This window comes from Polypterus senegalus, chromosome 7, assembly GCF_016835505.1.
Source record: "Polypterus senegalus isolate Bchr_013 chromosome 7, ASM1683550v1, whole genome shotgun sequence".
NCBI classification, from domain to species: domain Eukaryota; kingdom Metazoa; phylum Chordata; class Cladistia; order Polypteriformes; family Polypteridae; genus Polypterus; species Polypterus senegalus.
The window spans coordinates 187659311-187681429 of record NC_053160.1 but is presented as its reverse complement, the minus strand read 5'-3'; the positions used below and the strand labels follow the sequence as shown (position 1 = coordinate 187681429).

Sequence of the window (22119 nt, the reverse complement as noted above, 5' to 3'; positions counted from 1 at the left end):
TCTCAGCAAGCATCGAGCCCAAGGCAGGAACAATCCCCAGAAGATACTCATGCCCATGTAATCACGGAAACACTGGGTACAAAGTAGGATTCATCTACGGACTGGGTGCCAGTCTAGTCACAATTTAATGTAACTGGGATCTCTTTGGTTTGAAAGCTCATGCAGACATTAATAGACCTTGCAGACTCCATGTAGACATCACTCAGGTACAAGACTTCACCCCAAGATGCTGGATTCGGTTACAATACGACAAACACTAACAATGATTTTGTTCCCATAATGCATTCAGAGCTGGTTTTCTGAGAATAAGAATCTATTACAGGCCAGCTCACCTGATCTGCAGGTATTTTGTTCCAGGACTCGACCGGTGATGTTCAAAAACGGTGGACTTGCAGTATATTAAAGCATAAAGTCGATTGTGTGCACAAAGCGAAAACATGGGCTGGTACAGCCAGACTGAGGCTCTGCCAGGTGTCACCAAATGGGAAGACCCCTGAGCCCCAAACACAATCCCGGGTACCTTTAATAGATTCTGCTCCACCTATATGATATAGCACAGCAAATCATCCTATTTTCTTCCATTATACCTCCACTCCTCCCAGGTGAGTCTTGCTGTCCTCCACTCCCGAATCTCAGACTATGCCTCATGTGAAGTTGACCCAACCCAGAAGTAATTCCTGTGTCAAAACCTCGTCTTCGGGGAGCACTTCCGGGTCGGGCAGAAACTCGATCTCTCATCTTCCACTAGCTCTACCTGGTAGCTCCACCAAGGAACCCAACAGGTCGACTCTATGTGCCAACAACTCCCAATCTGCCCTGTGGATGACCGCACCAGGTCTCGCCATGAACAACGCTGCCACCCAACATATGGAGGAATAGCCTGCACATGGGAGGCAGTCTCTCATTGTTCCACATGTATGGCCTCCTGACCGGAAAAGGGATAATCCTTCATCCCAGTCGGGATACTCCATCCTATTTGTCCATCCTATAAATTGGCACCCCGTTTACCATTGCTGGGTTGTGCACTGCTCTCCTGCGTGTCTGAAAATGTTGGCCTCCCATCTTGGATGCCGGTCCTTCCATTACATGGAAGACAAGTGACATCACTACCAACATGTCATCTCAAGCCCTGCCACTTCCAGTCATTGTCGTATTTAAATCTTCCTCCACCTAGAAGTTGACATTCCCTATTGGACCATCTTCAGACCAGGATGGAGCTCCTCCAGTATCAAGTATATTTACATGCAATACTTGGCACACATTCCAGGCTTATTCTTATTATTAAAAGGTGCATCCCTTGAGACCCCAACACTCATTTGATTGCTGTCCTGTTTACATATGTTATATATATATATATATATATATATATATACCAGTGGGTACGGAAAGTATTCAGACCCCCTTCAGTTTTTTTACTCTTTTTATATTGCAGCCATTTGCTAAAATCATTTAAATTAATTTTTTCCCTCATTAATGTACACACAGCACCCAATATTGACAGACAAAAAAAAAAAATATTCAAATTGTTGCAGATTTATTAAAAAAGAAACACTGAAATATCACCTGGTCCTAAGTATTCAGACCCTTTGCTCAGTATTTAGTAGAAGCCCCCTTTTGAGCTAATACAGCCAGGAGTCTTCTTGGGAAAGATGCAACAAGTTTTTCACACCTGGATTTGGGGATCCTCTGCCATTCCTCCTTGCAGATCCTCTCCAGTTCTGTCAGGTTGGATGGTAAACGTTGGTGGACAGCCATTTTAGGTCTCTCAGAGATGCTCAATTGGGTTTAAGTCAGGGCTCTGGCTGGGCCATTCAAGAACAGTCACAGAGTTGTTGTGAAGCCACTCCTTCGTTATTTTAGCTGTGTGCTTAGGGTCATTGTCTTGTTGGAAGGTAAACCTTCGGCCCAGTCTGAGGTCCTTAGCACTCTGGAGAAGGTTTTGTCCAGGATATCCCTGTACTTGGCCGCATTCATCTTTCCCTCGATTGCAACCAGTCGTCCTGTCCCTGCAGCTGAAAAACACCCCCACAGCATGATGCTGCCACCGCCATACTTCACTGTGGGGACTGTATTGGACAAGTGATGATGCTTATCTTAACTGTATATACAGTCATATGAAAAAGTTTGTGAACCCCTCTCAGCCTGCATAATAATTGACTCTCCTTTCAACAATAAAGATAACAGTGGTATGTCTTTCATTTCCTAGGAACATCTGAGTACTGAGGTGTTTTCTGATCAAAGATTTTATTGACGCAGTATTTAGTTGTATGAAATTAAATCAAATGTGAAAAGCTGGCTGTGCAGAAATGTGTGCCCCCTTGTCATTGTGCTGATTTGAATGCCTGTCACTGCTCAATGCTGATTACTTGGTTGGATGAGCTCGTTAAGCCTTGAACTTCATAGACAGGAGTGTCCAATCATGAGTGGTCAAAGGTATTTAAGGTGGTCAATTACAAGTTGTGCTTCCTTCCCTTTGACTCTCCTCTGAAGAGTGACAGACAGCATGGGATCCTCAAAGCAACTTTCAGAAGATCTGAAAACAAAGATTGTTGAGTCTCCTGGTTTAGGGGAAGGCTACAAAAAGCCACCTCAGAGGTTTAAACTGTCAGTTTCAACTGTAAGGAATGGAATCAGGAAATGGAAGGCCACAGGCACAGTTGCTGTTAAATCAACCCAGCCGGTCTGGCAGGCCAAGAAAAATACAGCATGGCATATGAAGAGGCAGGATTGTGAGAATGGTGACAGACAACCACAGATCACTTCCAAAGACCTGCAGGAACATCTCGCTGCAGATGGTGTATCTGGACATCGTTCTGCAATTCAGCACATCTGTATGGCAGGGTGATGAGAAGAAGCCCTTTTCTCCACTCACACCACAAACAGAGTCGCCTGTTGTATCAAATGCTCATTTAGACAAGTCAGATTCATTTTGGAACAAAGTGCTTTGGACTGATGAGACACAAATGGAGTTATTTGGTCAGAACAAAAAGAGCTTTGCATGGCTGAAGAAGAACATTCCAAGAAAAACACCTGCTATCTCCTGTCAAATTTGGTGGAGGTTCCATGATGCTGTGGGGCTATATGGCTAGTTCAGGGACTGGGGCCCTTATTAAAGTCGAGGGTCGAATGAATTCAACCCAATTTCAACAAATTCTTCAGGATAATGTTCAAGCATCAGTCACAAAGTTGAAGTTACTCAGGGGTTGGATATTCCAACAAGACAATGACCCAAAACACAGTTGGAAATCTACAAAGGCATTCATGCAGAGGGAGAAGTACAATGTTCTGGAATGGCCGTCACAGTCACCTGACTTGAATATCATCGACAATCTATGGGATGATTTGAAGCAGGCTGTCCATCAAATTGAACTGAACTGGAGAGATTTTGTATGAAGAATGTGGTCAGAAATACCAACATCCAGAATCCAGACACTCATCACAGGCTACAGGAGGACAGCGTCGAGAGGCTGAAAGGAGCAAAAGGAGGCTCAGCTAAGTATTGATGTCACATCTCTGTTGAGGTGCCCACATTTATCCCCCTGTCTGTTTTTGTTATGATGCATGTTGCATATTTTCTGTTAATCCAATAAACTTCATGTCACTGCTGAAATCCTACTGTGTCCATAAGGCATGTCAGATATTTAAAGGAAGTTGCTACTTTGAAAGCTCAGCCAATGAGAAACAAAAATCCAAAGAACTTTTACTTATGACTGTATAATGGAAGAGATTCCCTCTTGTAGTTTCACTCATGTGTTACAGATATAAAAAAATAAATATTTGGAGATGGAGTGTCCTCCTTGGGGAATCACACACATTTTACATACAGTATATGATTGTAACATTAATTGTATGATAGACAATAATATCAGGGGCCTACTGCCATATAGCTAGTATATGATTGAGAAAAAGATCAGTGGCTGGGCTCAATAGATCAGGGGCTTAAGCATCTGTAGCCCACCCCTCCTGACACCACTGGCCAGGACCTTCACAGCCTTACACCTAATTCACCTAATACACCTAATGCTGTTTGGTATGGTGGTACAGTGGGCATGAGTGCTGATTTGAGTGGCAGGGAGCATTAGAGAGAATGGCTGCAGTAAGAAACTTGCAAGGGAAGGGCTAACAAATGTCACAGAACTAGTTATTTAATGAGGCACAGAAGGAACATTCTGACCTCGAGGGCACACATTTTCAGAAATTTAGGAGGAGAGCCGGAGGTGGAAACCAATGCAGAAACTGGGAGAACAGGCAAACTCCACATAGAAACCAAACAGGTGATGGGATTTGGGTCCAGAATTCCAGATCCTTGATGCAGCCGCACTTATATTTTACGTGTCACTCTGCTACAACGAGTCCAATTTCTTTTTATTTTTCACAGTGACATTAAAAAATTTTTCATAACATTTTTAAGTCTAGTCAGAACACACAGACGCCGTGCCGCCTTTTACTCAAGGGCTGACATTTAAAATAGCCAGAGGAAAATAAAATAAAAAATGTATTTTTCTAAATGCAAATAAATAATTTAGCTCTTTGAGTCCCTGATGCCTGCTAGCTTTTCAAAGAAGCACTGGGTTGAAATTGAAGGCTGACAAATTTGAAGAGCGTGGATTGTAAGCTTACAGGCAGCCTTGATCAGGTGATTTTCGATGCGCTCATCCAGGTAAGACTGAAGAGCCAAAGGGTGCCGATGAAATCCTGGGCTAATAAAAGATGATGTGCACCACTCACACATGGTGGGGCATGAGTGGTGTGGATGGTGTATGTCAGTCAGTCATTATCTAGCCCACTTAGTCCTGAACAGGGCCTAATGCAGGACCAACACACACACACCCAAAACCACACACTAGGACCAATTTAGGACCACCAATTCACCTAACCTACGTGTCCTTGAGGTGTGGAAGGAAACCCACTCAGACATGCAAACTTCATGTAAGGGGGACCTGGGATACACACCCTGGTCCCCTTAGTGCGAGGGAGCAGAGATACCACTGCACCAACGTGCTGCCCACAGTGTACATGAAGGATGTTTAAATTAGGGAACAGGACATGTGCAGGGGTGGCACGGTGGTGCAGTGGGTAGTGCTGCTGCCTCTCGGTTAGGAGACCTGGGTTCGCTTCCTGGGTCCTCCCTCTGTGGAGTTTGCATGTTCTCCTCGTGTCTGCGTGGGTTTCCTCCCACAGTCCAAAGACATGCAGGTTAGGTGCATTAGTGATGCTTGGTGTGTGTGTGTGCCCTGCGGTGAGCTGGCGCCTGCACGGGGTTTGTTTCTTGCCTTGCGCCCTGTGCTGGCTGGGATTGGCTCCGGCGGACCCCCACGACCATGTAGTTGGATAATGGATGGATGGATGGACGTGTGCAGGGAGTTTACCATTGGCTGCATTAAAATATCATGATTGCTTCGTGGAAAGTTTTATTACTGAACGAGGTCGATCTTATAAATACGAGAGTAAATCAAAATGTAATGGCAATTTGGACGTTAGGTGGTAACCACAATGGGGGGTGCTGACACAATACAACACATTTGCAGTGCTTTATGGGTAGTTTGAACACACACAGCACAGTGTTCTGCCATTGGTCTAATTGAAGCCAGGGTCAAATGAGCATGGAGGATTGCACCATTGTTGACCAATGGACTGTAGTGAGAATTCTCTGGCCAGAAGGAGTGAAACCTGCTAAAATTCACAAATGGATGTTGGCTTGCGACAGATCAGTAAGTGGTTTGGCTACCCATCTTGTGCTAACTTTACGGTAACCCAAGTCATCCTGCATTTTGACTTTCTGACTGACGTCAGTCCTCCCTGATGAAGGCACTTGCCATGTCGATGGGGATTTGTGTGCATGATGCTGATGGATGGCCAGATCAAGCTTACATTTGTTCTTCCCTCTTTAAACTTTTCTACTCTTTCATAAATTTTGCTGTTTTTATTTCCATACTAAGCCAACCTCCTTCGATGACTTTCAGCAGATTTCACTCCCTCTGCCCAAAGAAATGTCACTGTTGTTCAACAATGGTACAATCCTGCAATGGAGCATCCATCCTCATTTGACCTTGGCGCCAACTAGACCAATGGCAGAGCACTGTGCTTTGGCATTCAAACTACCCATAAGCCATTGCAGGGGACAGAGGCTGCATAATGCTATTCCCTTAAGACTTTCTGTGTGTTAGTTAGTCTTAGTGATAGCAGTTCAGGAGATGCAGAAGAAAGTATAATTTTATCTCAGGGAGGCACAGTGGTTAGCACTACAGCCTCACAACTCAGTTCAAATTTTTGATTGTAATAATCGGTCCAGCATTGATGGCAGACATTTCAATAGCCCTCGGGCACACTTGAAAAACCATTATAACCCTCTCAAAACTAGCTTGGTTTCTTTATCTCTGTTAACTTCAAGGCATTTCTCTTGACAAAGTCTGATAAAATTCCCAAATATTTTCATGGTTTTTTTTTCCTCAAACTTGAAGAGAAGCAAATTAAGCTAGGTTTGTTCATGGCTAATAAAGTTGTGCTAGCAGTCTAGTATCCTACTTCTCTAGCTAGCCTTTGAGTAAAAGTTTCCTTGTACTATGGACCAGAAATGGACTAGGATAAAAACCTGTCCCTGAACTTTTGTCTAGAAAAGCCCACCACAGCTCCAAAGTAAACCCTACAAGCTTTGAAAATTAGGCATCATGATAAGGAATCCAACCATACACAGTTATAATACTCGGTTTGCAGAGCAACTTTGTTTTAGGGCATCTGCAAGGATAAGAAATCACTTAATCCAAAAGTACAATCATATTGCTCAGACCTGACAGACCGAGATAAACAACTGAAGGAGCTCAGACAAGATTTCATCAGACATTTCATTATACCCCCAAAACAACAGACACTCAAATAAGATGAGCTACTGCCATACCCAGAGACAACCTTCTGGAATATAAAAACAAAGACAACAAGAACCACATCCCCCCCTGTTGTCGCCTACAACCCACATCTAGAAACACTTTGAAAAATTGTAAAAGAACTTCAGCCAATGCTAAACAATGACCAAACACTGAAAAATGTATTTCCTGAACCTCCCCTCCTGGCATACAGACAACCCCCAAACCTTCAGCAACTAATTGTTCCGAAGCTCCTTAAATGAACCAACAGAAAATGGCACATCTCCCTGCCTATGGAAAAGATGTAAAACGTGTATCCATATTTATAATACAGACCGTATAGTTATACCACACTGCTGACTAGAACATCACATAAAGGGATCATCTAATGTGGTCTACCTAATTCTCTGCATGAAATATCCTGACACTGCACTCTATGTGGGAGAAACTGGACAAACACTCCACCAGAGAATGAATGCACACAGGTGACACATTAAACATGGCAACACAGATGTTCCTGTAATGACCCACTTCAATAGCCATGGACACTGTGAGAGGGACTTTAAAGTCACAGGGCTTATGGGCAACTTCAAAACACAGCAAGAGAGAAAAGAATGGGAAGTTAAACTCCTGCTAAAATTTAATACATTACAACATGGCTTGAATAGAGACATGGGTCTTATGGCCAGATATGAGGATTGTTTGCATCTCTCAGGCTGACACAGACAACCTGACCACAGATCCACACTCATCAGAAACTTTAAAAGACTTTGTTGGACAGTTATCTTATCCAAAGATCTTGACCATACATTGTTCTTCTCTCTCTTGTTAAATGAACCCTAGCCTGAAGGAATCTATTATTTTTTTACATTTAAGATTTCTCATTTAAAGATGTTTTTTCTTGTCCTAGTGTGTATATAAACAGGAGGAACTCCAGTTTCTGTATTACATCTCGCCTGAAGAAGGGGCCTGAGTTGCCTCAAAAGCTTGCATATTGTAATCTTATTTAGTTAGCCAATTAAAGATGTCATTTTGCTTGGCTTTTCTCTACATTCACAATGGCTAACACGGTACAACACCCTAGTACTATAGACATTGCAACAAAATATTTAAAAACAAATTATTAAAAATAATATGATTAAAAAAGAACTCAAACTAAAATTTTCTGAAAAAAGGGTTTAACCCTTGTATACATACATAGGGTCTCTAGTCATGCTTACAGCTCTTGCGGGGTCAAAAAATACAATGTGGACTCAGTTCCCCAGGTGTGCCTCATTCAGTTTATCCACAACAATTTTCTGCCAAAAAAGTCCAAAACGATTTTATTATGACCATTAGTTTGCTTAAAATGTACAGGGTCAGTAGTGACCCTGAATGCGGTAAAGTGTCAAGGATTTTTTCCCCTGTATTTTAAGTGCTGTGTTTGTAAACAGCACACAAACAAAGCACGTTTTTTGAGATTTTCTTTGTATCTCTGTATGTTCATTAATGCTGCGTTACGATCGTATTACTGTTTATGTAGGCATTTACGAGTTTAGAAAGGTAAGGGATAAGTAAAGAAGTTCTGCTGATGCTTATTGGCATACGAAGCCCTTGAAAGAGAGTCCTGTCATTGATGGAAAATGACAAGTCAGAGAGAAGCTGAGAGGCATGCAGCAGGATCACAAATGATGAACAACAGAGTATGGCAGTTGAAGAGTAATAATTTTATTGTCATCATTTCCTGAAAGTAGAGTTCTAGGCAGGGAACAAGGAGAAGGATTATGAAGGTAAAGGGGGCAAGCAGCTGAATGCCACATCACTTGAAACAGCTTCTGACAGAAGTAAAAATGGACAAAGAGCACACAAGGCACCACATATGTTCAGTATCACTAGACTGCTAAACAGTTGATTGCCAGGAGACACACTGCAATGATCACAAAAGTGCAAATGTGGTCTGGGATTACTGTGCTAAATAACAGAATATGATTATGTAGTTACATAAATAAAAATTAATAAAGTATTCAAATTTAGTTTAAAAAGAAGTAAAGTGTACAGGGAAGAAGTTTCAGTTCAAGTTTTGACAGTTACAGTTATTAGTGGCTTGTTTTAAATATAGGTAATTGCCGGGTCTCTAAAGACCCTATGTACAGTATGTCATAGTGTGTGTTGAATGAGGCTTTCCGTCATCCAGTTTGCTGAAAACAGACACCTTCTACTCACTTTAAATGATGCACACCATCTGGCGTGGCGGGCACGTTGTATCTCCTCATGTATTCGTGCATTTCTGGAAAGCTTTTCTTGACATAGTCTTCGGCGCTGCTTTCTCGAACTGTTCCAAAACGGAATCCTTGTGAAGGGTGATGAAGCTTGAAGACAAATCAGAACAAATTTACATTTTATTCGGTTCTATCATACAAAATACTACAAGCTATACTGGACTAGAACACCCTGGACTTGTTCAGAGTACTTGTATCCCATTAATTTGTTTTGTTTTGTTTAACTTACTCTACGTGGTGAAGTGAATTCAGAAAGTCTTGAGACCCCTTTAACTTTCTGTATGCTTTATTGTGTTTTACATTTCATTTTAAATGGTTGAGAATGCCACTTTTCCCACTAGTCTACACTCAATGGCCCATAATGCCAAGCTGAAAACACATTTTCTGAAAGGTGTGACAATGTATTCCATCCATCCATTATCCAACCCACTATATCCTTACTACAGGTTCACGGGGGTCTGCTGGAGCCAATCCCAGCCAACACAGGGTGCAAGGCAAGAAACAAACCCCGGGCAGGGCGCCAGCCCACCGCAGGGCACGCGCACACACACACACCAAGGACAATTTTAGGATCGTCGATGCACCTAACCTGCATGTCTTTGGACAGTGGGAGGAAACCCACGCAGACACTGGGAGAACATGCAAACTCCACACAGGGAGGACCCGGGAAGCGGACCCGGGTCTCCTAACTGCGAGGCAGCAGTGCTACCCACTGCGTCACAATGCTGCCCTGAAAATGTATTAAAAATAAAAAAATGAAATCTTTCATTCCAAAAAGTATTTAGACCCTTAATGCTGCACTTTGCAGAAGCCCCTTTGGCAGCAATTTCAGCTTCAAGTCTTTTTCAGCCCATCTCTATAAGCTTTTCACACCTGAATTTTGGCAGTTTCTCCCATTATTCCCAGTTGATCTTATAAAGCGCCATTAGATTGGATCAGAAGTGTCTGTAAGCTTCCATCTTCTGGTCTCTTCACACATGTTCCAAGGGCTTAAAGTTGGGCCTATGGCTTGACCACTCAAGGACACTCAGAGACTTGTCGCAAAGCCACTACACCATTGTTTTTGTTCCAATCGTCTTGGCTGTATTCTTCAGGTGATTGACCATCACCTCAGTCAGGTGTAGTGTACAGGTTTTCTTTCCCAGTGACCAACAAAAATAATACATCTCCAACACTTCAAATTCAGCAGACTATATTGGTTAACTTGAGCTTCAATCTGCTGCTATGGTGCAGCTAATTGGTCAGCCACCTAGCGCTCTCATGACTGGTGATTCCAAGGGGTTCACTTACGTTTTCTTGCACCTGTATTTAGAGTCCATGCTGGGTTAAGGTGGGGCTCTTCTGGGCTGGATAGTGAAACTCTTGGTCTAAGTCTTGCAGAGCTTTTTGAATGCCTTCACACCATTTTGCCATTTGTGGAAGACTCCACCTCCACCATAATAATAACCAGGCTGAGAACTGAACCCAGGGCCTGGGAGATGTGATGCTGCAGCACTACCCATTGTGTCATCAATGGAGCTGGTGGTGGATTTTAGGAGACCCAGGCCCCTCATGGACCCCGTGATTATCAGAGGGTACAGACCTATAAATACCTGGGAGTGCAGCTGGATGATAAACTGGACTGGACTGCCAATACTGATGGTCTGTACAAGAGAGGACAGAGCCGACTATACTGTCTTAGAAGGCTGGCGTCCTTCAACATCTGCAATAAGATGCTGCAGATGTTCTATCTACGCGGTGGTGTGCTGGGGAGGCAGCATAAAGAAGAAGGACGCCTCACGCTTGGACAAACTGGTGAGGAAGGCAGGCTCTATTGTAGGCATGAAGCTGGACAGTTTGACATCTGTGGCAGAGCGACGGGCGCTGAGCAGACTCCTGCCAATCATGGAGAATCCACTGCATCCACTGAACAGGATCATCTCCAGACAGAGGAGCAGCTTCAGCAACAGACTCTCCTGACAGACTGAGGAGACCCCACACTATGCGACTCTTCAATTCCACCCGATGGGGTAAACATTAACATTATACAAAGTTATTGTCTGTTATACCTGCATTGTTATCACTCTTTAATATTGTTTATCAGTATGCTGCTGCTGGAGTAGGTGAATTTCCCCTTGGGATTAATAAAGTATCTATCTATCTATCTATCTATCTATCTATCTATCTATCTATCTATCTATCTATCTATCTATCTATCTATACAGTGCATTTCATTTCTATCTATCTATCTATCTATCTATCTATCTATCATATAGTGCCTTTCATATCTATCTATCTATCTATCTATCTATCTATCTATCTATCTATCTATCTATCTATCTATCTATCTATTATATTGTGCCTTTCATATCTATCTATCTATCTATCTATCTATCTATCTATCTATCTATCTATCTATCTATCTATCTATCTATCATGCTACAATAAGTGGGCCTGCACATATTATTCAATTCAGTCATTCTTTTTATACTGTAATTCTTTGTTCAATGTGTCACATATCATAAAGGTTCCAACAATGGACCCACCACTGCAATATGGTCACTGTGAGAAAGCTGCTGGCTATTCATTCTCTGTACTTTTAATCAGTATGTATTCAAAAGGATATTTTACGTGAGAAGAAGGAGGGAAATGATTGCCTCTGATACAGGAATCCATTAATTACAGTATGCTGTCATAAACCAGGCAAGAGTCCAAGAGGACGAGAGAATTCATCAATAGGAGCATCTGTGTCTTTGAAAAAAAAAATCATCAGCTTATCATCACAGAAATATGAAAAGGGCCCATAATGGAAGAAAAACTGTGGTGAACAAAATTGTTTACCGTGTTTAGCATTTTAGGTAAATATATTTTCTATGTCAACCAAAGACTTCTCATTTTTTCCCTTTAAATACACAATTCAATCTTTTTATTTACTGTCCACTTTTCTTATTTCATAATTATAATCATTACCATAGTGCAGGAATCTTACTTTATTGCCTTCATCATCGTATATCAAGTGGAAGTGCTGGTGAAGCTCATATGCAGCCCTAAGCGCTTTCATAAACAGTGCTGCACGGTGTCCATTGTGTGTGTTCAGCATTCTTTTTAGACCTCAGTATCCAGAGTGTGCGTCTCTTGTGTAGCACCCCTAGCCTCATTATTATAATTATTTTATTATTATTATTATTATTACATTTCGAGGACAAGAGAGTCTTCCTCAATGTCCCATGTCCTGTTTGAGCATGGTGGGGATGGTGGGGGGGTCCCCTTGATATCCAGAGCAGGCGGCACTTGAGCTTCATAAGCGGCACCCCTTGGGTTAATAGTATTAGCCTTCGGGGGGGGAAGGGGGTCTCCCTCAATGTGGAGATCACATGTCCCTTGGTTCTTCTACCGCATGAATTTCATATACAACACCCCTCAGTGTAATATTATTATTATTACACTTCAAGGATGGGGCATCAACCTGATCATGTGTCCTTGGCATGGTTTCCAGAGCTTGTGCTACTGGAATTTCAAAAACGGTGCCCCTCGTTGAATATTATTATAATTCAGTATTATTTCGACTTCGAGGATGAGATACTCCACATTCGATGTGCAGATGCCACAGTCCTTGGTGATCATTGCATGGTGGGGCAGGGGAATTGCAGAGAGTGGGCTGTTTCAGTTTTATAAATGGCACACCTCTCTTCAATATTTTTTTATTATTATTATTATTATTATTATTTCTCTTCAAGAACTGGTTGTGGTCTCCTTAGACCATAGTACGGCAGACTGATTCCAGAGCACACACTGCTTCAATTTCAATTAACGACCACCCTCGGCTCAATTTTATTTCACTTCAAGGATGGGATGGTCCACCTTGATTTCGGGATCATGCCACTCTTGGCGATCATAGCAAGGTTTCCAGGGGGCCCCTCGGTTCAATATTGTTACACTTTAAGGAGGTGGGGTCCCATAGCACGTTCCTGGGGAAGTAATTCCAGAGTGCACACCACTTGAGTTTTATTAATAGTACCCCTTGGATCAATTAGGGTGGAGTGGTGGCTCTAAGGCTACGGATCTTCGTCGGTATCTGGAAGGTTGCCGGTTCAAATCGCTGTGACTGCCAAAAGAGATCCTACTCTCCTGGGCCCTTGAGCGAGACCCTTAACCTGCAATTGTTCCAGAGGCGCTGCACAATGACTGACCCTACGTTCTGACGTCAAGGGGTATGCGAAAACTAACAAATTTCTAATACAAGAAATTGTATATGGCAAAATAAAGAACAAAACAAATAAAAAATAGATAGATAGATAGATAGATAGATGTGAAAGGCACTATATAATAGACAGATAGATAGATAGATAGATAGATAGATAGATAGATAGATAGATAGATAGATGTGAAAGGCACTATATAATAGATAGATAGATAGATAGATAGATAGATAGATAGATAGATAGATAGATAGATAGATAGATAGATAGATAGATAGATACTTTATTAATCCCAAGGGGAAATTCACATAGTCCAGCAGCAGTATACTGTTACAAAGAAACAATATTAAATTAAATAGTAATAAAAATGAAAAAAATGAAAAAAATAAAAATAAAATTAATGTTAGCATTTACTCCCCCGAGTGGAATTGAAGAGTCGCATAGTGTGGGGTCTCCTCAGTCTGTCAGTGGAGCAGGACGGTGACAGCAGTCTGTCCCTGAAGATGCTCCTCTGTCTGGAGATGATCCTGTTCAGTGGATGCAGTGGATTCTTCATGATTGACAGGAGTTTGCTTAATGCCCGTCGCTCTGCCACAGATGTTAAACTGTCCAACTTTACTCCTACAATAGAGCCTGCCTTCTTAACAAGTTTGTATATTTGTATATTTATATTATGGATCAATATGAGGGTGGGAAGTCCCCTCAGTGTCAGGATCATACACCCCTTGGTGACCATAGCATGGCAGTGGGAGTGATTTCAGAGCGAAGTGAGTAAGTGAATATCATTAACTTTTCTAAATGGAGTTCCTCAGATGACAGCGCAGTAAGCAGCTGCTTATGTCACTTAATGGACTGACCAGCTCTGTCAACAGGTTTTGAGGACTTCAGCATAATCCCAAATTACAACCCCAATTCCAATGAAGTTGGGACGTTGTGTAAAACGTAAATAAAAAGAGAATACAATGATTTGCAAATCTTTTTCAACCTATATTCAATTGAATACACTATGAAGACAAGATATCGAATGTTCAAACTGATCAACTTTATTGTTGTTCTACAAATCTTCACTCATTTTGAATTTGATGCCTGCAACACATTCCCAAAAAGCTGGGACAGGGGCATGTTTACCACTGTGATGTATCACCTTTCCTTAAAAACAACACTCAATAAGCATTCGGGAACTGAGGACAATAATTGTTGAAGCTGTGTAGGTGGAATTCTTTCCCATTCTTGCTTGATGTAAAACTTCAGTTGCTCAACAGTCCGGGGTCTCCGTTGTCGTATTTTGCGCCGCACATTTTCAATGGGAGACAGGTGTGGACTGCAGGCAGGCCAGTCTCGTACCCGCACTCTTTTACTACGAAGCCACGCTGTTGTAACACATGCAGAATGTGGCTTCGCATTGTCCTGCTGAAATAAGCAGGGACGTCCCTGAAAAAGACATTGCTTGGATGGCAGCATATGTTGCTCCAAAACCTGTATGTACCTTTCAGAATTAAAGGTGCCTTTACAGATGTGCAAGTTACCCATGCCATGGGCACTAACACACCCCCATACCAACACAGATGCTGGCTTTTGAACTTTGCGCTGATAACAATCCGGATGGTCCTTTTCCTCTTTGGCCTGGAGGATACAACGTCTATGATTTCCAAAAACAATTTGAAATGTGGACTCGTCAGACCACAGCACCCTTTTCCACTTTGCGTCAGTCCATCTCAGATGAGCTCGGGCTCAGAGAAGCTGGTGGCGTTTCTGGGTGTTGTTGATATACAGTGCATCCGGAAAGTATTCACAGCACATCCCTTTTTCTACATTTTCTTATGTTACAGCCTTATTCCAAAATGGATTAAATTCATTTTTGTCCTCAGAATTCTACACACAACACCCCATAATGACAACATGAAAAAAGTTTACTTGAGGTTTTTGCAAATTTATTAAAAATAAAAACACTGAGAAATCACATGCACATAAGTATTCACAGCCTTTGCCATGAAGCTCCAAATTGAGCTCAGGTGCATCCTGTTTCCCCTGAGCATCCTTGAGATGTTTCTGCAGCTTCATTGGAGTCCACCTGTGGTCAATTCAGTTGATGTGACCTGATTTGAAAAGGCACACACCTGTCTATGGAAGGTCCCACAGTTGACAGTTCATGTCAGAGCGCAAACCAAGCATGAAGTCAAAGGAGTTGTCTGTAGACCTCCGGGATAGGATTGTCTTGAGGCACAAATCTGGAGAAGGTTACAGAATAATTTCTGCTGCTTTGAAGGTCCCAATGAGCACAGTGGCCTTCATCATCTGTAATTGAAAGAAGTTCAAAACCACCAGGACTCTTCCTAGAGCTGGTCGGCCATCTAAACTGAGCGATCAGGGGAGAAGGGCCTTAGTCAGGGAGGTGACCAAGAACCCGATGGTCACTCTGTCAGAGCTCCAGAGGTCCTCTGTGGAGAGAGGAGAACCTTCCAGAAGGACAACCATCTCTGCAGCAATCCACCAATCAGGCCTGTATGGTAGAGTGGCCAGATGGAAGCTACTCCTTAGTAAAAGGCACATGGCAGCCCGCCTGGAGTTTGCCAAAAGGCACCTGAAGGACTCTCAGACCATGAGAAACAAAATTCTCTGGTCTGATGAGACAAAGATTGAACTCTTTGGTGTGAATGCCAGGCGTCATGTTTGGAGGAAACCAGGCACCGCTCATCACCAGGCCAATACCATCCCTACAGTGAAGCATGGTGGTGGCAGCATCATGCTGTGGGGATGGAACTGGGAGACTAGTCAGGATAAAGGGAAAGATGACTGCAGCAATGTACAGAGACATCCTGGATGAAAACCTGCTCCAGAGCGCTCTTGACCTCAGACTGGGGCGACGGTTCATCTTTCAGCAGGACAACGACCCTAAGCACACAGCCAAGATATCAAAGGAGTGGCTTCAGGACAACTCTGTGAATGTCCTTGAGTGGCCCAGACTTGAATCCGATTGAACATCTCTGGAGATCTTAAAATGGCTGTGCACCGACGCTTCCCATCCAACCTGATGGAGCTTGAGAGGTGCTGCAAAGAGGAATGGGCGAGACTGGCCAAGGATAGGTGTGCCAAGCTTGTGGCATCATATTCAAAAAGACTTGAGGCTGGAATTGCTGCCAAAGGTGCAACGACAATGTATTGAGCAAAGGCTGTGAATACTTATGTACATTTATTTTTAATTGATTTGCAAAAACCTCAAGTAAACTTTTTTCACATTGTCATTATGGGATGTTGTGTGTAGAATTCTGAGGAAAAAAATGAATTTAATCCATTTTGGAATAAGGCTGTAACATCACAAAATGTAGAAAAAGTGATGCGCTGTGAATACTTTCCGGATGCACTGTATGACTTTTGCTTTGCATGGTAGAGTTTTAACTTGCACTTGTAGATGTAGCGACGAACTGTGTTAACTGACAATGGTTTTCTGAAGTATTCCTGAGCCCACTTGGTAATATCCTTTACAGAATGATGTCGGTTTTTAATGCAGTGCCGCCTGAGGGATCGAAGGTCATGGGTATCCAGTGTTGGTATTCGGCCTTGCCTTGCTTGCAGAGATTTCTCCAGATTGTCTGAATCTTTTGATGATATTATGGGCAGTAGATGATGAAATCCATAGATTCCTTGCAATTGTACGTTGAGAAACGTTGTTCTTAAACTGCTGGACTATTTGCTCACACAGTTGTTCACAAAGTGGTGAACTTCACCCCATCCTTGCTTGTGAACGACTGAGCCTTTTGGGGATGCTCCTTTTATACCCAATCATGACAAACGCCTGTTTCCAATTAACCTGTTCGACTGTGGAATGTTCAAAACACATGTTTTTTGAACATTCCTCAACTTTCCCAGTCTTTTGCTGCCCCTGTCCCAGCTTTTTTGGAACGTGTTGCAGGCATCAAATTCAAAATGAGTGAAGATTTGCAAAACAACAATAAAGTTTATCAGTTTGAACATTCAATATCTTGTCTTCGTAGTGTATTCAATTGAATATAGGTTGAAAAGGATTTGCAAATCATTGTATTCTCTTTTTATTTGCGTTTTACACAACATCCCAACTTCATCGGAATTGGGGTCGTAATATTATACGTCAAGCTCAGTCCTGGGAGTCCCCTGTGGCTACAGATTTTTGATTCCAACCAGTTTCACAACTAGTACATCGTTTAATTGATCTCGTTGTTTAGTGAGCTGTCCCTTTATTTGGTCTGTTGGCATATACAGTATTGCCAGAAGCACCTACTGTGGTAGTCATGTCTATCTGTCTGTCCACATGAAACAAAGTCCCCAGTGTCACATTTATTCTTCAGATAAATTAGTTGAGATAGTTCAGTCATCATTAAAATAATCTCAAACAGACCGTGCTGTACAAAGTTTAGAAATTTTGAAATCTCCAAAACGTAAAACATTTTCAAATCTGGTAACTCATCTGTCTTAGAACAGAGAAATATTCTGTGCGACTTCCAAATTGAATTCCTTTACCGTTTCAATTTTACGTTGGCCGCAGTTACGGCAACTTGTAGATTTTGTAGATTTTTCTCTTTCACTCGACCAACAGCCTCTCAGGTCCTCGGATGAATTCCAGGGAACGGGAACAGACGCAGCAGCAGCCTTCTCCTGTCGCTTTAGGGAAGTTACCATTAGAGTACAAAAAGAAATCGCTGCTCTGGAAATGAATGGAAGTGGAACGCCATTTCGTAAGCATATACTAAGACCGAAGCAAGTGAACCGACGTCATCAGCGGATTAATCTTTCAAATGTTATCAACCTGTGGCTAAGCTAATTAAACCTCCTTAGCGTTGCATTTTATTCCAAAAAAAAAAAAAACCAAACATGTACAAAGTGTTGCATTTTTTTTTTGCCATGAAAAATTACATTTTTATCGAATCTGAAAAGTATAAAAATGATACAAATAAAAATTAGAGAATATTCATTTCTTTGTAGGGGATCAAATACTTAATTCCCCCACCGTATAAGCCATGAGACTTTCATCCCAGTCCGGAATGTAAACGCTCTTTTTTTTTTTACTACAGTTGCCTGGTATCTCTCGACGATTTTCTTCATTCTGGGTGCTGGTTGGGTATTCTCATCAAAGTCTCCATTGTTGGTATAGTGCAGACATTTCATTATTAGTGAAAACCTGCACTCAGACGTAATTTCTCCAAAGAATGGCAGCATTGACAGCACAAGTGATTCCAGGTTTTAATGCCTACGGAAGACGCATCTGTTCAGTTGAGTAACACTCAGGACTGACGCTCTTAGCACGGTTTTCACAGCCTGAGTTACGCTTGGGTCTAACGCTAAGGAGGCTACTTATGTGGGAAGGGTGACGCTCCCCTAAATGATATAAACACAGCAAGGGTTTCGAAAAGGAACTGCAAGTCGATCTGAGAATAGACGATCAGAGCCGATGGACTTACAACGAGGACCACGCTGTGTGGTATACATATAATTTCTGCAGTGCATGAAGAGGCTGATTGTGCCACAAACAACAAGAACAAGGCAGGAGTAACAGTTTGTTAGCAATATAACATGCGACAGGCTGGTCACGCATTGCTGTCTGATATGGTGTTCCACAAGGCTCTGTCCTGGGTCCGCTGCTCTTCTCAATCTACATGCTTCCGTTAGGTCAGATTATCTCCGGGCACAACGTGAGCTACCACAGCTATGCTGATGACACACAGCTGTACTTATCAATAGCACCTGATGACCCCGATTCTATTGATTCACTAACACAATGTCTGACTAGTATCTCAGAATGGATGAATAGTAATTTTCTCAAGTTAAATAAAGAGAAAACTGAAATTTTAGTGATCAGCAATAATGGATACAATGAGGCTATTAGAAATAAACTGGATACATTAGGATTAAAAGTCAAGACGGAGGTAAAAAGCTTAGGGGTGATTGTTGACTGTAATCTGAATTTTAAATCGCATATTAATCAGACCACTAGGACAGCATTTTTTCACTTAAGAAACATAAGTAAAGTTAGACCTCTTATATCACTGAAAGATGCTGAGAAATGAGTTCACGTGTTTGTTTTCAGTCGACTAGATTACTGTAACGCACTCCTCTCAGGACCACCCAAAAAAGATATAAATCATTTGCAACGAGTGCAGAATGCAGCTGCTAGAATCCTAACTAGGAAAAGAAAATCCGAACACATTTCTCCAGTTTTGATGTCACTACACTGGTCACCTGTGTCATTCAGAATTGACTTTAAAATTCTGCTTATGGTTTATAAAGCCTTAAATAATCTGCGCCATCTTATATATCGGAATGTCTGACACCTTATATTCCAAATCGTAACCTCAGATCCTCAAATGAGTGTCTCCTTAGAATTCCAAGAACAAAACTTAAAAGAAGTGGTGAGGCGGGCGGGCCTTCTGCTGCTATGCACCTAAAATCTGGAATAGCCTGCCAATAGGAATTTGCCAGGCTGATACAGTAGAGCACTTTAAAACACTGATGAAAACATATTACTTTAACATGGCCTTTTTATAACTTTATTTTAATCTTAATTTAACTTAATCCTGATACTCTGTATGTTCAATTTCCTCAAAATAACTATTCATGGTGGCTCTAAAATCGGTACTGACCCCAACTCTCTTTTCTGTTTCTTTTTCCGGTTTCTTTGTGGTGGTGGCCTGCGCCACCACCACCTACTCAAAGCTTCATGATGCTCCAACAATGATGGACGGATTAAAAGGTACAAGTCTACGTGACCATCATCATCATCAAGCCCTTCCATGAGAACCCTAAATCCAAAGAGGACTGTTTCATTGATGTTAGGTAGAATGCCCAGAGGGGACTGGTCAGGTGGTCTCATGGTCTGGAATCACTACAGATTTTATTTTTTTCTCCAGCCGTCTGGAGTTTTTTTGTTTTTTCTGTCCCCCCTGGCCATTGAACCTTACTCTTATTCGATGTTAATTAATGTTGATTTATTTTGTTTTATAATTGTGTCTTTCATTTTTCTATTCTTTAATATGTAAAGCACTTTGAGCTACTGTGTGTATGAAAATGTGCTATAAAAATAAATGTTGTTGTTGTTGTTGTTTATAAATGTTTTAGATGGGCAAAGGACATCAGGGACAAGACTGTAGACGTGTCAGAGGGGGACATTTTTGTATGCTGGGTCGTTTCATTTCTCTCTTAGGAAAAGAAACATATCAATATTACATTTAAAACCCAGCAGATGAACAGGCAATAGGCACCCATTGTTGGGATTGGGGATGAGAAATTAAAAGGCCGTCTGCAGGATGGAGGTATTTGCTGTATTGCAAAGGAGTCACCACTTTGAGGTTTTTGGTTGGTTGAGATTACCAACAATACCAAGTTGTGATAACAGAACTGCTCCTTCATTGGAGGATGTCTGTATTTACCTGACTTAGAAATTAACATGTTTGACAATATTGGTTTCTAATCAGCAGATCTGTACTCATTAATGATTGGTAACAATACATTTTGTTAACTTGTGTTTTCATTAATTGTTAAACCCAGGAAATTTAGATGTGCCACTGTTTAATCCGATTGTCCGGAACTGATAATGGCAGGGACTGAAGGAGATTTAAACGTCTGGGCAAGAGAGGGCAGAGGTAGGGACGGTCCACTGAGAACGCTGCCAAGACACTCGGACAGAGCACAGGGGCTCGTAGGCAGATGAGGGTACCTGGCTGGCACGACATGAGGCACAAGGACGGCAACACTTCCAGGGAGGAAGAGACAGCTCCACAAGGAGACGCCGGTTGTGGGTCCAGCGAGAGAGGGAAGCCGCATGAAAGGACCAAGCAAAGCTGGCAGACAAGAAATGAGGTGTGCTGCGGTCACAACAACACAAGGAGCCCAGAGTGGAAATAAAAGGAACAACGAAGAGACGCTGACAGGGATTCAATGATTTGACACAACTTCTGTTGGGAAACGAGTGTCCGGTGAACAGAGTGCATCCGTGGACAGTTGAACGATTAAGTGTTGGGGTAACACAGTGCACAAACTGGACTCTGCACCAGTAAAGGTTGTATCCTCCAGTTCTTGTTTTTTATGGGCTTTCAGAGTGTGGACTGTGTGCTTTCCTTTTTAGAAAAAGGAATTTCGAACTTGATATTGTTACATTTTTTTGTTATGTTCGTTTATCTTTTTTAATTTACTTCATTGTCTTGTGTAATAGAAGTTACTGTTGTTTTTTCTGAAATTACTGTTGTGTCTTACATTGTGTGTTTACTGACCGCCCAACTTAAAGAACCCTGTGTGCTATTATTGGTCAATTTCAGGAGTTCCCAGTCTCTTAATAAAACTGGGTGGCGTAGTCGGAAATTTAAATGGTGTCTAAGTTAGATTAACTGTAAGTGTGACCAGACACCTGTCACACATGCACAAGGCTGGACTGGGCAACAAGACATTCAGCAAGACGTTTGGTGAGAAGGTGACAACCGCTGGTGCGATTATTCAGAAATAGAAGAAATATAAACTGACCACCAGTCGCCCTTGGTCTGGCGCTCCATGCAAGATCATGGGGTGAGGATGATCATGAGAAAGGTGAGGGATCAGCCCAAAGCTACACGGAAGGAACTTGTTAATGATCCGAAGGCAGTTGGGACCACCACAGTCACCCAGAACACCATTGGTAACACACTACGCCATAATGGATTGAAATGCTGCAGTGCCTCCAAGGTCCTCCAAGGTCCTCCCGCTCAAGAAGGTACATGTACTGTCCAGGCCCGTGTTAAGTTTGCCAGTGAACATCATGTGGATAATCGCACCAACAGTTGTCACCTTCTCACCAAGATTCTTACTGATGGTCATGTAGCCCAT

At 42.1% G+C, this 22119-nt stretch overlaps 1 protein-coding gene across 1 annotated transcript in view; it reads right to left on the bottom strand.

Annotated features, from left to right (window-relative positions):
* grin3a (glutamate receptor, ionotropic, N-methyl-D-aspartate 3A) overlaps nt 1-22119 on the bottom strand; it is a 96765-nt gene that overhangs the window by 24484 nt on the left and 50162 nt on the right. The window contains exon 4 of the mRNA XM_039759721.1: nt 9063-9208. Within this exon, the coding sequence (XP_039615655.1) occupies nt 9063-9208 (146 nt within the window). The remainder of the gene's footprint in view (nt 1-9062; nt 9209-22119) is intronic.